Genomic DNA, 18,912 nt, shown 5'->3' on the forward strand with positions numbered 1-18,912 from the left:
GTCAGTACGAGTCTTCACGTCTTTGTGATCTCACCCTTACTTTTTCAAACACAAACGTGTCCTTTAAGGTAAGTTTTATACACAACTGACGTAAAATAATTTATGTATTGAAATTAAATCACATAAGTGTGTAGGGATACTTTTTATTTATTAATATATGTATTTTGTTTCTCCACTTTGCTTACTGTCTGCTCGGGCGGTTAGTCTGTTCTCCCGTACGTGCTGAAGTCATGTATAGGCTTCTCTTCAATGTACCTGACCATGTGCTAGTGTTAGTCAAATCTGGACGTAGGGGAACTCATGCTTAGTACTGCTATAACATTCTTTAGCGGGTTTTTGTAAGAGTCCACAACTCTTACTCCAAAGAAGTTTACTCTGGCAGGCTTCTGTACTGATAGTTTATTTAACTTGTGACTGTGTCCTTTTAAGATGCTTGTATTCTAGTACGTCGTCCGTTGTCTATCTGTATCTCGAGATTCGATGATTAGAGCCATCTTGGGAACGCAACATAACATAACCAAGTGAATTTGAAGTTTTGTAGGCAATAAATGAAATGTGGTGCAGTTTTGTTTTTGTTTTTTAATATTCGCATCATTCAGAGAGAAAAAGTATAAGTCTGTACATTCCGTAATCATCATGTATAAATCCGGTTTTACATTTCATTGGCATGTGTACTATTAAGCTACCCTTTTCGCCCACGGGGTTAATGGCAGGTCCAACCGAGGTGTATGTAGGATCCTATATAGACCTTGGGTTCGACAGGGGTGTTAGGGTCTGTGGTGGTTGCTTGTGCTACTGATGCAGTTACTTTTACAGGTTCACAGACGCATCTTGGCCTTGAATTCACCAGTACTGGAGGACAAACTGTTTACACCCGACTCTGAAGTTCGAGAACTGGAACTGTCAGATGAACCAGACGAAAGTTTTCTTTGGGTGTTGGTGTATATGTACAAGGGAAGTAGTACTCAACTGCCCTCGACAAAGATTTGCCTCCGAGTTTGCCAGCTGGCTTCCAAATATCAGATAGATGCCCTCTACCCTGTCTGCTCTAATGTAAGTTTTTTATTTATTTTTTTCTATTTTATTCATTTATCTATTTATTATTTTTTATGTGGATTAGCCCACCCGGGCACAGGTCACTGACCCACATCGGGGCCTGGGAGGGCGAAAATGTAATAATAATAATAATAATAATAATAATAATAATAATAATAATAATAATAATAATAATAATAATAATAATAATAATAATAATAATAATAATAAAGAAATACAAAAAATGAAACAAAGATCAAGAGTGAGAAACAATATATGTATGTTGTGTTGTCAATTGTAAGAGAAACAACTGAGACCCTGCAAGTGTGTGTAAATGAGGCAGAAAGTCAGATCAGCAACCTGGGACTTGGTCACAATTTTCGTGATGCCATATGGCAGCAGGGTCTACCATTAGACAACACATTATGCTTCCAATATCTTCCCAGGCGGTAGTACCTCCCTGTTTGGTAGCTGCCTACTACCTACTACCTCACTGACATACGCTATTTAAATGTAGGGAGTATCTATGATTAATCCTACTGTCTCCTATCTAATCTGATAACTCGTAATGTACCTCACCAACATTTACTTGCTCTCTTTGTTATATATAAACTAATTACTAGTAATTTTGATAACCTGTTAGCAAATTATCAAAATTAGTGATAATTAGTTTATGTTTAATGAAATCTTTGAGACAATTAACGTGAGGTTCTTTTCATGAAATGTGCGTAAGTTTATGCTCAAAATACGAGAATATCAGAGAAGGAAGAGAAAGTATCAGAGGGGAGGGTGTTAGAGGGGGAAAAATGCCCTACGCTCGAGCGTACTGCGGGGGGAGGGTGGGGGTGTCATGAGTAAAGATAATAGTAGCGGTGTCATGTGTGCAGGTAATTGTAATGTCACACACCTTGGTAATAATAGTGTCATGTTTCCTTATCTTAATCCACATACAGAAAATACCTGTCTTATTGAGAGTGATTCCCTTTGTCAGTTCTTGATGGAGGTCCTACAAATGGAAAACCTGCTGGAGATCTACAGTGCTGCTGTCCTCATGAACAGTAGAGCCCTTCTCCACAGATGCCAAGAGGTGATTCAACCATCTTGTTTATTAGACTGACTACAGACTGTATCACCAACTCATTTATGATGTTTTCCATAAAGTTATTATCTTTATCCTCGCAGTCTATTTAGGGGTTTCTTTTACGCTGTATTTCCCATCTTACAAAATAATATAATTTTAGTGGTAAAATACACACATCTATGTTATTGATTCAGGGTTCCTTTTTTTTCAGTAAAACTGGGTAAGCCTATGGATGAAGGTATATACCCCAGCAGTTTCCCCTATAAAAACAAATATATTTCCCATTTATGAATGTTTCGGGGCTCTTTTATGACTTACTTTTTTTTTACATTTTACTTTTATCCTCTTCACCACTGATCGGCTCGTTAGCCGCTTGGGTGATTGGTCACGTCTCTCTTACGCATTATTGTCAAGTACTGGACACGAACTGGGTCCTGATTGTATCTGAATCTGCTCCAGTGCCTCCTTACCGTTGGTACGCCCCAGGTGCATCCTCTTACACTTCGCGACATTGAATCTCAGCAGCCATTTCTTCGACCATTCTTGGAGCTCACAGAAGTCCTTCTGCAGCTCTTCACAGTCCGCTTGGTTCTTGATTTCCCGAAATAACTTGGCGTCATCGGCAAACATTTGTATGGAGGAGTATACAACGTCAGGCATGTCATTTATGAAACAAACAAACAACAGCGGGCCCAATACACTGCCCTGTGGTACCCCGCTTGTGACAGGTACGGATGATGATTTCGTGCCATTAATCACCACACACTGCTTGCAGTCATGTAGAAAGTCTTCTATCCACGCTAGGACACTTCCCCGAATTCCGCTTCCAGGACATTGTCCTTGGCCGACCATTCCGTACCCTCCCATGTTTAATTTTGATGATTTCGTGCCATTAATCACCACACACTGCTTGTCATGTAGAAAGTCTTCTATCCACGCTAGGGAATTCCGAGTTTGAAGCCTTTTGGGGGCGAAAAAATCTAGGTATATGCTGTCGATCTTACCACCCTGTTCCAGAATTCGGGTCCAAAAATCCAGTACCTTGAGTAATTGTGTTATTGTTAAGCAGGACCGTCCCGGCATAAAACTGTGTTGGCAATCCTTTGTAAGGTTGTTTCGTAGTAGATGTTCCATCTCTTATAATGCTCTCAAGTACTTTAAATACTATGCTGGTCAGGCTCACGGGACTCTTATGCACCTTTAGCTTTGACAATTTACTTCTTATAACCTCTTCTGAGAACACAGTGTGGGTCAGCGCAGTGTCGAACCGTCTGTCCTCGCAACAGTTCACGGCCTCACACCCGGTAATATACTTTAAGTTGGTCGCCATCCTTCTTCTGTGTGTCTTATCAGTGTCCATAGCTAAAACACACACAAACACACACACACACACACCCACCCAAAGGAAAGTGTAGTTAAGTGTGTGGAAGATGGAAGACTGAGCTGTTTGTGTAAAACTGCATCATGAAAATATGAACATAAATGACCTAAACAAAGTGTAGTGCAGAAAACAGAATTTGCTAATAAAACAAAAAAACTTCGGTAAACTATACTCTCGTTGTGATGCTCAATAAGTGGTGTTTCGGACTGTAATTAGAGGAATGTTGCAGATGATGAACGTGCATGCCAATGAAGTGTTGTCTTCGAAGCAGGTTGGTGAGCTTAGTCTTAAAGCTTTGAAGCATTTATTGGAAAATCTGGGCGTTGTTTCTTCCGAAGCACTCGTCCTTGTAACTGTTATTACCTGGTAAGTTGTTAATATCCACCAGGGACACAATCACCTGGGTGGTTAATAAGTATAATTTAGTATGTATATAGCTATTAGTTATGTGTGTATATAATTACTGTATATTCAAATATATCTTTCATATTCAGCACATAATTTAGGACGGCATACACATTTAGCCACCCAGATTCTAGTTAATAAATAAAAGCTGTTACTTTAAATTTTCACACTTTTGTGAATATTTATGTGTTTTTTTATAATTTGTTAACTAATTCTTCTGTCCCCGATTTATCAAAACTGTTTAAGAAAAAACATTGCCTAACCCGCCCCTAACTATTACGATGTACACTCGCTTCAGAAAGTATCTGCAAGGTGGGGTCCATTGAATTTCAAAATGAACAGTGAGACTCCCATTGTTTCGGTAGGGTTGTAAAAATCATTTGTCCATTGTGTCATTGTCTAGCCAAAAAATTGCAGATACTTTTTGTTAATTATTTAGCGAGTGTACAGCACTGCATGCTTTCTTCCTCCCACACCCTCCACCAGTCCTTTGCGCCTTCACGTAAGCAATTATCACTTATTTTTCGAATTAAACAAATACCTCTCTCTCTCATTTATTTAAGCGTGTACCTTTAAATACAGCGTAATTTCATATATTAAACAATCATGAGTCATGATTTAAATTTAGCAATGCATGATAGGGCTTAAGTCTATCACTTCACTAATTTGTAATCACAATCTACAGTCTCAGATTATCAAATTCTATAGTATTTTCTTAGAATAGTCAGTGTTCATGCTATTCCTTACTGTTTTTAGTTTTCCTTGTAATAGTGGAAGAAATGTTGTTCGCAGGAGTAAAGCTCAGCTAGCAAAACGGAATCATGAACTCACCAAAACGATTCTTCGTCAAGAAATAGAGGATATCCTTCCACAGGGATGCATATTTAAGTTGTCTGTTGAGACTATAATAAATCTTGTTTTTCCTTCTGATATACCAGCCTCAGAAAAAAATACAGAAATTTCCAAAGTTGCTGAACATCACAGCACACCACTACTACAGCCGAATACCTGTAGCACTCCCACTCCCACCGGGGATCTCAGGTGCTTCCAACTACCAGTCATAGAACCTCTTGGTAAAAGTGTTAGGGTTGTAGGTCGTGAAGTGAAGACACTTGTATCAAATCTGAAGACAAACAAAAAGGTTCTTATCAAGAGTGTTGAATGTCCACACTGGTGCATAAGCACCATCAAGGCGACAGTAGTGGACGCAGAGGGCAAGGTGCTGCAGGTTGCAGAGACGGCTGCAGACAAAGCCTTCGTGAATCCTGTAACACTAGATCCCAGCATGAGCTGCACTTTAACCACCGGTGTTAGAGACAGGTGGTTCAATGCAATGCAACCTTTCCAAGTAACCCTTAATGGAGTTACTTTTGATGGTGAACAAGCATATGTATATAAAAGATGTCCCAAAATATACTTTTGGTGTAGAGATTAATAATGACTTTAAATATTGTACAAAAAAATATGGAAATAATTTAAAAGCATAAAACAAATTATGAACCAAGATTCGTTGACTTACTCATGCTTTGGTCTCAGTAGAAATATTAATAAGAGTTAGTTCTATTAAACCATACTCAACGTTCACATTTTGTGCTGTCAGCTGATAAAAAAACTGTTAACCCATGAACAATAAGAGATATATATATATATATATATATATATATATATATATATATATATATATATATATATATATATATATATATATATATATATATATATATATATATATAATGTACACTATTCTAATTTGGATATAGCACGAGTGTATGGCAGATGTTTAAACAGAATGTTAAAATATGTTTCTTATAAGGGTATAATGTTAACTTGTGTTTCTTATAAGGGTATGATGTTTACTTGTGTTTCTTATAAGGGTATGATGTTTACTTGTGTTTCTTATAAGGGTATGATGTTTACTTGTGTTTCTTATAAGGGTATGATGTTTACTTGTGTTTCTTATAAGGGTATGATGTTTACTTGTGTTTCTTATAAGGGTATGATGTTTACTTGTGTTTCTTATAAGGGTATGATGTTAACTTGTGTTTCTTATAAGGGTATGATGTTTACTTGTGTTTCTTATAAGGGTATGATGTTTACTTGTGTTTCTTATAAGGGTATGATGTTTACTTGTGTTTCTTATAAGGGTATGATGTTTACTTGTGTTTCTTATAAGGGTATGATGTTTACTTGTGTTTCTTATTTAGGGTATAATGTTTACTTGTTTGTTTTTTAGATTATGGTGTCCAACGTGGTTTTTAGGCTTTATTATCTTCTCCACTGATCGGCTCGTTAGCTTCTTGGGCGGTCAGTCACTGTTACGTATTGTTCAAGTACTGGACATGAACTGGCTCCTGATTTCCTGAATATATCGGAACCTGCTCCAGTGTTGGTCAGGTCTGGTCTTGAATTAGCTCACACTCTGTGCTGTCACAATACTTTCTGGCGGGTTCTTCTAAGAGTTCACAACTCTCACTCCGAAAAAGTTTCCCCTCACAGTTTTCTGGACTTGTGGCTTCTTCAACCTCGAGCTGTGACCCTTGTGGGGCGAGCGTCACCCTGTATATTTAAGCCTCTCTCTGTCCATGTAGTCCAGTTGCCTCTGAAGATGTCTTGAATAAAGACGAAAGCTAAGGTGCTCCGTTGTTTCCATTTTCCCGTGTGATTTTCAAGATATATATATATATATATATATATATATATATATATATATATATATATATATATATATATATATATATATATATACTGACAAAACGCTTCTCCCCCTATCTTACTGATACAAGTTTCATCAGGTTGACAAAACGGTGGACGGAAATAAAGTCACATGGCTTGTACACATTGACTACACAATATATATATATGATGGCATTGCACGTAGGTTAGGTTAAGTTAGGTTAGTTTCGGTTTTTCCGTGCCTTTTATGTGACTTTTTTCCTGGATTCGACACCCCCCCCCCCCCGGGAAATAAATACAGAATTACATCATACTTCGTGTTGGTGAATTTTATTGAATTAAATACACTTATCTTTAAACGGTAATTTTATTCAATAATATTTAATTATTATTATCAGATAGTGGAGAATTGCATGGGAAATACTGAATGCATTTTTTCATGTAATCATTGGTTTCAAAATCCTCTTCCTCAGCAATCAATAAATTAAATTATCTAGGATATTAGGAGGAATCTAATACAAGTGTTATTTATCAGATTAATCATTAATTCGTTGACTTAAGATAAGTTTGTGAATGTCAGAGTGCAGTGAGGACGGCGTGTAAGGATGTACCAGCTGGGGGGTAGAAATTTCCCTATTAAACCTCTGTAAGTGTTTATACCACTACTGGTTTTATAATGAATTAATATTATAATTATCCTTGTATGTTTAAAGGTTTGGTTAATGGAGATTTCGAGGTAAAATTTCATATTTCGGTATATTATTATCTGGTTCAATGCTTTGGTAGATGGAATTTTTCAGGTTTTCTCAATAGACTGAATTTACTGTAATGGTAACTGTAGTTCTTCGTTTTAATAATAAGCGAGAGTAGTTAAGTTTATGTTCACAATAGGACATTATCATCATTTATGTATACAGTATATTTAAATACAGGGATGACCGAAACTAAAATTTAGGCTTTGTATCAAGGACTTCATAGCTAACACGTTATTTGTTTTATGTTTATATTCTTACTATATTTTTATCAGTAAAATTATAGTTTAGGTCATCCATGTATTTAGATATCCAAACTAATCTAACCTAACCTAACTTAATGTAACTTAACCTAACCTAACTTAATGTAACTTAACCTAACCTAACCTAACTTATGTAACCTAACTTAATGTAACCTAATCATCCAAACCTAACCTTTACCTTACCATGACCATAATATTTCCTGGATGACCGAAACTATAATAATACCTTTTCATCAATGAGTTGGAAATTGTTTAGTTTGGTAGATAATTAGACGTATAGGCGCGCACTATTTTGTCTTTATCGGCGTGACACAGTGGTGCACAGCCAATCATCTCTGATCGATGCTAGTTGCCAGTGTATGTTTATGAGCCTAATGAACTTGTTGGTTGTTCTTACGTAAAATTATACCATGTAATCGTAAGTTCTTTCTGTTTAATATGCGGGGGGGTCTGGAGGGTTGAGCTTCACGGCTAGGAAGTTAGGTAAGGTTAGGTAGCAATTAGGAGGTTAGGTTAGGTAATTATAGGTCATTTGCGAGGGAAATGTCAAAGGAGAAAAGTGTCCTGAAATTATCTAAACCATCGGAAAACACAGTGCTCAACTCGAGAGCTTTGGTTGGTTGAAACTAATTAACCAATGATTTTAAAAACCGTAGTTTCACTCTGTTTTGTCGTGGACACTGTCGTAGTTTGGGCAAATGTGTTAAAAAGTGGTTATTTCTAAATTAAACCTTAGTGATAAGAAGAAGAAGCAGCAAAAGCTTGAAGATAGCACCAACCTAACCAAAGATACCTACCTAACCTTGCCTAACGAAGCCTTTGCCCAAGAAATGAATATCATAACAGAACTCATGAATGGAAATATAATAAGAAAAGAAACATCAAAACAAATAACACATTGGTGGCTATCCTGTTAATATAAACCAAACAAAAAAATATTGTCAGTTATTAATACAAGTGTGTGAATTTTTTTATTCAATATCTGAAACAAAGTAAAGTCATTTATTGATAGTACGTGACAGGTTAGGTTAGATTAGGTTAGTTAGATTATTTAGGTTAGGTTGTTAGATTATTTAGGATAGTTAGGTTCTAGTAAATGTTGCCTCTTTTAATATACTTACTCTTATGATAAGAACATCTCTGGAAAAATGAACAAAATTGAACAACTTCTCGTGGTAAGTGCTGTTCTCAGACATTACCAAATATATATCCCTCAAACATAGAACATAACATAAGAACATAAGAAAATAAGAGTCTGCAATAGTCCGGTTGGCCTGTGCATGGCAGGTCCTGTCGAGAGTTACTACCACTCTCTATCATAGACCTGTTTTCAGTTGGCCAAGGTGATTTAGCAGTCTGCCTAAGTGGGTAGACCATGACATCATGTGACATCATGGTAGGTTAGGTTAGATAGTTCAGTATTATATGTATACCTTTAGTCCAGGTAGGTGATGATGCGGTCATGGTTAGCAACAATTCGGTCAGCAAAAGTAGGTTTGGTTGGGTTACCTCATATCAAAAAGGAGAATGGGCGAAAAACGAATATTTACCGTGGTGAGAAACATTATATGTATGTTGTGTTGTCAATGGTAAGAGAAACAATTGAGACCCTGCAATTGTGTGTAAATGATGCAGAAAGTCAGATCAGCAACCTGGGACTTGGTCACAGTTTTCGTGATGCCATATGGCAGCAGGGTCTACCATTAGACAATACATTATGCTTCCAATATCTTCCCAGTTTGGTTAGGTCAGGTTCTGTGCATTGTTGTATTGTTTTTATTACTTAATATCATTCAAACAGCATTTGTGGAACTGCTTCTGGTGTTAGCCGTCTCCTCCACCATGACTTATTATTTTAAGATATAGATACATTCTACATTTATCATTCTAGAAATGAAGAAAACTAACCTACCTAACCTTAAATAGTGCAGATATATTTGTAATTTATAATTTTAAAAGATAAAAAATAGAAGTAAAAATAAAATTTATATTTACAGAAACAACCATTCTATAGTCTAAATATATTGTGTGTGACAAGGTCATGTATAGTGTTTAACTGCTGATTTTGGATGTTAGATGAGGTTTGGTTGGCTTTGTTCCATTGAGTTTGGGTCTTTTAGGCCATACGGTACAGTGTAATATTTTAGGCTTTGAGCCTGTTAGGGCATTAGAAGCTTTGGCTGTTAGAAATTTAGATCGTAACTAAGATATTTAAGATGAAAGACGATTAGGTCACAGGAGTCTTTAGGCCAAAAGATATTAAGTACAGTACAGTATAAACCAATACAGTACATTACTCGTATTTAATGTCTATCATAAACAAATTGTATATGAATTCAATTAAATAAAAAAATTACCATATCCACAAAAGAATGATATACAATACTATATACAGAATTAAAATCAGTTAGCTATTGGTTAAGTTATACAGGTTAACCTTTATATTACTACTGTATATCCCCCATAATAAAATGTACTTTATTAAAATCAGTTTTACATGTTATCCTAAACTTAGTGCTGTGAGGAGGCTGCATGCATACAGAAACTGTGATGTCTATATATATTATTCGTATATTGGTCCTGTAAATTGAATAAGCGACCCTAAATGTTTTTTAAATGTTTCTTTAGTAGCACTTTAGCTTATACAGTAGGGTCGGGATATATCGCGAGATAGGGTCCAAGGATGTTCGCTATGTATACTAAATCGCAATATATAATTACAGTACATGTAATCATTGGGGAAAATAGGGTTAGGTTCTGGAGGCCCCAAAAAGTGACTAAACTTGACTTAACGAGTTTATTTTCTTACTAACTAAAGCACCATTGAACACTAGACTCGGGAACAACAGGCTATTTCAATATCATTATCAAGGAACACCAGTCTCAGCAGCTGATGCACCATCCTCGGGACACCAGACTCGGCAGCAGACGTCACACTGCCACACCAACTTGACAATCCCACACCAACATAAACGAACACCAAAAAATATTAGTTACAGTGTTAAATCTTTTCCATTAAGCTTTCCATTACTGTATCTTCATTTTTCACGTCACTAGCAACCCATTTACACTCGCCTTAGAAGTCGTAATCTGCAGCAGAGTCGGCTGCTTTCTCGTCACTAACTCAGAAACACTGAGTGGGCGAGTGTGAATGCGTGAGTCAGCAGCCACGGTGGCGCCTCTGGTGAGCAAATAACGCATTTGTTTGCCATGGCGGTACAATTGAAATATTTCCTGCCCGATTTCCCTTGTGAAATAAAAAAAAATTGTCACTATACTGTATACGTATACGGTAGGATAATTTTGGTGGCCGCGATATTAAAAAATCATTATATACTGTACAGTAGCGATATATCCCGACCCTACTGTACTATACTTCACTAATTGGTCTTGCAGGGGGTACCAGTGAGGCCACTGTGTATAGTAATTCTATAAGTTTGTACAAGCGTTAAGTATTCTGTGCCACCTATCATGATTTATACAAACAATCAATGTATTTGGCCCCCACAGAATGCTGTTGATCCATGTGCTCCTGATACTACTATAAGCAACCAGCTCCTGGAGCGGCAAGCACAGTACGAGCATCTCAAATGCTGACTCTATGTATTGTTCTCTGCTGGAAGATAACAGACTGAAAGTATGGCACTGCCTTCCTCTAAGCTGCTTATTATTATGTGTACACTGGTTGTTTTAGCCATATGGTGTTTAGGCTGTAAGATGTTTAAGCCATTTGATAGTTAAGCCTCTGGGGCTAAATGCCGTATGGCCTAAATGACCAATTCCCATTTCAACCCTTTTTTTTCGTATTTAAGTTGACCGTTTAGAGGGCACAGTTGCCCTGAGGTATTTTATTCTGGTTAATGCTAGATGATTCTATTCAGCTGAGAGCAACACCTGCCCTCTAAAGGGTTAGAACCTATCTTGATTAAGTGGGGCTGCCAGAACTTGGGTTTTTTGCACAAATAGCAGAAAAAACTTATGACCTTGAACATGTATTAGAGCACTGGGTACCCACCAGCAATTAGTGCTTAGGACTTCATGCAGTTATTTTAATTCAAAAGTGGATTGTCATAGTACATACAGCAATCCTGTGTTTTTCGCGGGAATTACATTCCTGAAACCCCCGCGAAAAGCCAAAACCGCGAATACTCTTTTAGTAATCACTGTACCTGTGGCCACCAAGCAGCTCAGGTAGGTCATGCACTTAACCACGCCATGCTCTCCACTCACGGCCCAGTGGTCACACTGATGCACTGTTCCGGTATTTACTAAGATCATTATTTGAAACTAATCATATTGTAGTATAATAATGGAAAAACGTAAACACAGTTATATACAAAAATATTTTATTTACAAGTAATCAAAAATTTATATATTTCGCTGAGGTCAGCAACACCCGCATTGCCAGCCTCTCCCTGCTGTCCCGGCGTCTGCCCGCCCTCACGCCAGCCAGCCAGTCCTCTTCCACCCACATTCCTCCACTTGAAGACTTTGTATTCTGACAAGACGCAAATGAATTGTCAGTCTTCACCACATCTCGAGCCATAGCTCGAGATGTGGTGAAGACTCTTGGTCACTTTAGAGTCTTGACTAGTAATATTTGCCTTTGATGAGGCTGGCTTACGTCCCGGAGCCATGTGGAATGCACGTGGGAGGACAAACAGAAGAGGTAATCACAGTAGCGTTCACAGTACGGTAGGCACGTGTGGACTGAGGCTTCCCGGAGCAGCTGGTGTCTCAGGCGGGAAAGGGTGGCGTCTGTTTGCCGCACTGCACAGGGGAATGTCGAAGATGGTGCGAAATTAAAATTTTTGTTTTTAAGGGATATTTTATATATACCTGTAGTATATAAATTTTTTAGTAAAAAAAATGCGAATGGTCAAACCCGCAAAAACACGGAATTACTGTACCTGTATTGGCTTTCACAACTGACCTGTACAACTTGGGCTTCTCATGTTCTTATGAGTCCAGCTCATTCTGTAGGAAGTAATGGCTAAACAGTGTTATCCTGTTGTCCAGCATTATGCTGTAGAGCTACTTGATAAACTGATACTGTAGTCCCAGATGTATTTATTGAAGCATGAAGCACTTAAAATTATGATCATATAAATGATGGCCTTTCTTAAATATGAATCTTTGCAGATGTAACTGAGAATGCTGTACTTCTGTCCCACGTGTGCAAATCTACTGATTGTGGAGGAGGGGTCAGAGGTAAGATAGCTACTTAAGAATTTAAAGGATAGCTAACAACCCTCTCTGCATGGATACCTTTGTATCCATGTACAATATCCTGGGCCCTCGCTTTACGAGCATTCGCTATATGCAAAATCGCGTATATGTGGTGACCCTATTTCTACCCATAATTCATTTTATTTGGAAAAGATTCCCTATTATGCATTCTGTAGAGGGTATGGCGTACTAGTTTATATTACCGGGTATATTATATTATACAATATTACAGTATATTATATTATCTTATCTTATGTTGATTTCTAAGCTTCATTAGAGTATTTTAATGATTTTGAGTACATCTTTTATAGCATTAATGCTCCAGATATGGTTGTGAAACGTGGCACTGTGCGTGTGTGTGTGTGACATTACAGGATGCGGCTGGAGTGGTGAGTCAGCCACTGCGCACACTCACTTTCCACACAACATCCATGCTCTTTATGTGTCTTAGTTTATAGTTTTATATTATATTTTATAGTTTTATACAGGTATTACAATATATATATATATATATATATTATCTTTATTTCTAACCCACACTAGAGTACAGCATACCATTCAAATTCATGGGGATTAGGTTCTCAAAATGGCCGCGAATCGCCAAATCCGTGAATAACATTTGCCGAGCGGTGGGGGGGGTGATACAGTAGTGTATATATATATATATATATATATATATATATATATATATATATATATATATATATATATATATATATATATATATATATATATATATATATATATATATATACAGTGGCCCCTCGGTTAACGAACTCAATCCGTTCCAGAAGGTCGTTCGTTAACCGAAACGTTCGTTAACCGAAACCATTGTTTCAATGGGTTTTTGGGTAATTGGTTCCAGCTCACCGAAAATTTCCTAACTTCAACAAAAATGGCGGAAAAATTTACTTACTTTGAGGTGTGTATGTAGAAGGCTCCTGGATGATGGTGATGATGTGCATTTGAAGTGGGAGGTGCAGGAGGAGAAGGGAGAAGAGAAGGAAGTGGAGGTGGAGGAGAAGCATTTTACTGCTTCTTGGAAGGTGAGTCACCTTCCATGAAAATGTCAGGAACCTCTGGACTGACAGATTCTCCACCATGAACATCCTCTCTCCTTCTTGAAGTGGAAGGCTGAGGGCTAGCATCTTGTTCCCTCTGCCTTTTACTGAAGAAAGTGTCAATTGTGGTCTGTGGGGCATCTGTCCTCCTCACCATTAACTTATGTTTAAAGAAGGAGACCACTGAGTCCTCAACATGACACAAAGTTAGTTCAGTTTTTCCACTTCTGGGTGCTTTGAAGCCAGTTCCCTGAACTTCTCCCAGTAGTAAATCACATCTTTCAACTGTTTAGCTGACATATGGTCATCACTTTCAATTTCCTCCTCACCACTGTCAGCCTCTACCCGTAACATCTCATCCAGTTCCTTCAAGTCATCAGGAGTAAGTTCCTCCTCATGAGACATCACAAGCTCTTCCACATCCTTCTCCTCCACTTCAAGGCCCAATGACTGACCAATGGACACAATCTCCTTGTCCAACTCTGTCTCATCCTCAAATCCCTCAAAATCATGGACTACTGATGGCCACAGTGCTTTCCATGGAGAATTGAGGGTTCTATTGGAGACTTCTTGCCATGATGACACAATCAATTTTACAGCCTCCAGGACGTTGAATTGTGTCTTCCAGAACTGTTTCAGTGTTAGTTCAGGATCAGTGGAAGTTGCCTGATGACACCTCCTAAACATTTTCTTCATGTACAACTTCTTGAAGTTGCTGATTACATTCTGGTCCATTGGCTGTATGAGTGATGTAGTGTTTGGAGGCAAAAACAACACTTTCACAAAGTCAAATTGATACTCCAAATTTCTGGCAAGGTCAGGGTCATGACCAGGAGCATTATCCATGAGGAGAAGAGCCTTTAAAGGAAGTTTATTGGTGGTTAGGTAGCTCTTGACAGAGGGGCAAAACACATCAACAGCCCATTCATTAAAGAACTGTCTTGTCACCCATGCCTTACGGTTGGACTTCCAATAAACTCCAAGCTTTGTTCTTACCACTTTCTGTTGCTTGAACACCCTGGGGTTTTCAGAGTGGTAGACAAGCATAGGCTTCAGTCGGAAATCCCCTGAAGCATTGGCACCAAGCAGTAGAGTGAGACGGTCTTTCATGGGTTTATGCCCAGGTAAAGAGGCTTCATCTTTGGTGATGAATGTTCTTTTGGGCATCTTTTTCCAGAACAGCCCAGTTTCGTCCACATTGAACACTTGCTGTGGAAGATAATTTTCTTCTTTCATCAGTTTTTTAAATTCAACTAAAAACTTTGCTGCCCCTTCTTTATCAGCACTAGCAGCTTCACCATGCCTACCAACACTTAAAATGTCACTTCTTTTCTTAAATTTTTCGAACCAGCCTTTGCTAGCCCGAACATCTTCAAATTCTGTTCCTGAAGAACCAGGTTGATCTGCCTTTAAATGTTCATAAATCTCCCTGGCTCTTTCACAGATGAAATCACCAGAAACTGAATCACCTTTCATCTGTTTTTCCCTAATCCAGATGATAAGTAACCTCTCAGTTTCTACGATTAGGGATCTACTTTTAAACACTCTTGTAGATTTGTCTCTCACGTTCACTTCCTTAAATTTGTCTTTTTGTGCAAGAATTGTCGACACAGTTGATGCCGACATGCCATATTCTTTGCATAGCGCATTTGATTTAATACCTTGTTCGTGTTTTTTTATTATTTCCTGCTTTATTTGGATTGAAATCGCTTTTCTTGATCTCTTAGGCCCCATGCTGGATTCAAACAATGACAACACGTATTTTTCAAAGTTAAACTAGCTGTAAATAAAGAATATTTTCTTTAAAATAACACTGCACTGCACTATATATTGTCAATATGTAAAATAATTTTCAAAATGACCAATAATTTGCTTGAAAACACAGAAAAAAAGCATTTAGTTGAAGAGAGTCTCAAGCTAGATGTTACCTCCAGTGAAAACAGAGAGAGACTGACGCCTGTTTGCTGTGTTAAGAGGCTGGATGCCGCGCATTAAACTAGTCACTTTACCTTCAATTTTGTTCAATTATTGTTAAAATGACTAAAAAATTGAATATTAAACTTTTAAAATTATTGAATAGTATAAACTTCTTGATATTTACTAAAATAGTAAGGAATTTAAGCCCTAGAACCGATTAATTTATTGGCGGACTGATACTAAAGCTGGTTGCCCGGTCAGTGCAAGCGAAAACATGTTGAGGTCGGTTCGTAAGAACTTCGTTAAGCGAAATTTTTTTCGTTAACCGAATTGAAGATCCTTATGGAAGGCAGTTCGTTAATCGAAATTACGTTAACCGAGGTGTTCGTTAAACGAGGGGTCACTGTATATATATAGTTATATATACTGTATATATATATATATATATATATATATATATATATATATATATATATATATATATATATATATATATATATATATATATATATATATATATATATATATATATATATATATATATATATATATATATATATAAATAAATAATAATGGGAAAATCCCCTCACAATTAATCAGAAACAAATTTATTAAAATTGTGACAGTCTACCCTCAAGTCTACTCTGTGCTTTATTATTAACAAAGCATGGAGTAGACTTGAGGGTAGACTCAACGTTTTCAATACATTTGTTTCTGATTATTTGTGAGAGGATTTTCCCATTATTATTTATTTGTATGTGTTTTGTGACAGACACACACACACACAGATGCTGTAGCTACTTCACTCCTGAGCAGTTGCTTCAAGTTTATAAGGGATTCATTCATCCTTACTTGGAGTTCTGCTCTCATATCTGGGGTGGCTCTTCTGTCCAACTGTTAGATAGGGTGGAATCAAAGGCATTTCGTCTTATTAACTCTCCTCCTTTAGTTGACAATCTCTTTTCCCTTTCTCTTCGTTGCAATGTTGCTTCACTCACCTTCTTACAGGTACTTTAACGGGCAATGTTCGGTGGATTTGGCATCCTGTGTACCACCAGCAAGGCCGTGGGGGCTCGTAACACTCGTCTTGCCCGCGGTGCCCACCGTTTCTTTGTGGATGTCAGTCACACTAAAATAACCCGTTATAGTACATTCTTATTTCCTCACTCAGGCAAACTGTGAAATGCTCTGCCTTCTTCAGTCTTTCCATCCTTTTACAATCTGTTTTACTTCAAAAAGCTGGTTTTCTAGCAGCTTCATGGTAACAAGGTCTTTTTATCCTCTAATTTTATTTTTATTTATTTTTCTTTTACTCCTGTTTTTTCACCCCCCCCCCCCCTAGGCCCTGTTGTGGGTCGATGACCCGTGCCCAGGTGGGCTATTCCCCATTAAAAAAATGACAGAGTATTACCGTTTAGCGATGAATTGCTACCATGCTAAGCCTTCCAGCGCTTTGCCACATCAAATTAATAACGACAGTGTTAAGACTTACTTTGTATTCTTTACATGAGAGAAATAAAACCTGGGTTTCTAATTACCCGTTTTTAAAGGCGGTGTTGCTTTTTGGGAAATAAGCTAATTGTTAAGACTAATTCCAGCCACGTGTCAAAGTCTCCTTGGTCCTTGGCCAAAAGTGTAGTGAATGCACATAATCAAGTCACCAAATTTTTGGCTCTTCTATGAAATGGGATTTCAAGATCAATTCTTCACTTATCATCAGTTCATTGTAAAATATTCAGCAGTTCCAATTGTAGATTATACATCACATTGTGTGCAGGTGGCTTGAATTTACTTATAACTCTAAATTCTATACATTAGTGTACAGTATGTACTTATCCTATAATTATTAATAGCCAACACATTTCATTATATTCTAATCAAGCTTCATAATTTTGCTAAAGTTGATAAAATAGTATGTAGTATTATTGTTATATTAATTTTGTATTTAATTTTTTGCAGGGCATGCGCTTCTCTTGTGTTACCTGTCCATATGTATTCCCAGTCAAGAGATGTGTGTCATACAGGATGTACCCAAAGCTAAAGGCGCTTGACGATGTTCTCGGAGGCTCTGCTGCTTGGAAAAACGTCGACTCCACAGATGAACCTTGTCCAAAGTGTTCTCACCCCAGAGCTTACTTCATGCAGGTGCAAACTAGATCAGCTGATGAACCTATGACTCTGTTCTACAAATGCTGCTCTCCAACCTGTGGTCACCGCTGGAAGGAATAATAGCTTACTGAAAACTACCTTATTTATATATATACTTTACTGTATATAATATAGAAATATAAAGCATTTAAATATAAACATTTATGTTACTGCAAATTGGTGTTGTTTGATGAAGACTATTGGTGTGATTCTACGATCAGCAAAACTAATGAGTAGCGTGGCAGCAGAAGCTGCAACTAACGGTCTTCCAATGAACAATGTAATTCGTTTGGGGGAAGGACCTTCCTTAGCCTCTCATGCTGAAAGAGCTGCTGCTGCTGCATTACTTGCTGGCCATGTAATTTCTGTGCCAACTGATACACTCTATGGAATTGCTGCTTTAGCTCAGAACAATACAGCTATAGAAAGGATTTATGAGATTAAAAGGCGTAGTTCTACTAAACCTCTGGCTATATGTGTATCAGAAGTGGACGAAGTTTACCTCTGGGGTAAAGTAACTGTACCACACTCATTACTTACATCATTGCTACCGGGGCCAGTTACATTGGTGTTTCAACGCACAGCACAACTTAATCCTGCACTAAATCCTGGAACTGATTTAGTTGGTATTCGCATTCCCGATGAGGAATTTATTAGAAGTGTTGTTAAAAGCTGCGGTTCACCTTTAGCTTTGACAAGTGCAAACATAAGCACCAAGGCAAGCCCTCTGTGTGTTGAAGAGTTTCGTGAGCTCTGGAGCAAACTTCATACTGTCTTTGATGGTGGTCCTCTAGGTGAACACTTGAAATGTAGGGAAGGATCAACAATCATTGATCTCTCTCAACCAGGGTCATATAGACTTATACGAAGAGGAATTGCTTTTGAACAAACTTCTGAGATCCTCCAGCGTTACAAACTTTGTTTAATTGATTAACGTTAGAAAGTGTACACAATAATTACTTGAAGA

General features: G+C 37.5%; 2 protein-coding genes across 3 annotated transcripts; both read left to right on the forward strand.

The window, feature by feature from the left end:
- Positions 1-7,086: 7,086 nt before the first annotated feature.
- LOC121859849 (DNA-directed RNA polymerase III subunit RPC10-like) lies at positions 7,087-18,026 on the forward strand. 2 transcript variants are annotated; one of them, XM_042356813.1, is made up of 4 exons: positions 7,092-7,221; positions 11,101-11,227; positions 12,733-12,801; positions 17,757-18,026. In XM_042356813.1, exons 3-4 carry the CDS (start codon positions 12,745-12,747, stop codon positions 18,024-18,026), a joined length of 327 nt encoding a protein of 108 aa, XP_042212747.1. In that variant the 5' UTR covers positions 7,092-7,221; positions 11,101-11,227; positions 12,733-12,744. The 2 variants fall into 2 exon arrangements, with proteins under 2 accessions (XP_042212748.1, XP_042212747.1); XM_042356814.1 differs by lacking the exon at positions 11,101-11,227 and having other exon boundaries at positions 7,087-7,221.
- A 109-nt stretch (positions 18,027-18,135) lies between these two features.
- LOC121859847 (yrdC domain-containing protein, mitochondrial-like) lies at positions 18,136-18,879 on the forward strand. Its single transcript, XM_042356812.1, has one exon. The coding sequence runs from the start codon at positions 18,136-18,138 to the stop codon at positions 18,877-18,879; it is 744 nt and encodes a 247-aa protein (XP_042212746.1).
- Positions 18,880-18,912: the final 33 nt, after the last annotated feature.

This window comes from Homarus americanus, unplaced genomic scaffold, assembly GCF_018991925.1.
Source record: "Homarus americanus isolate GMGI-L3 unplaced genomic scaffold, GMGI_Hamer_2.0 scaffold29703, whole genome shotgun sequence".
In the NCBI taxonomy this organism is placed as follows: domain Eukaryota; kingdom Metazoa; phylum Arthropoda; class Malacostraca; order Decapoda; family Nephropidae; genus Homarus; species Homarus americanus.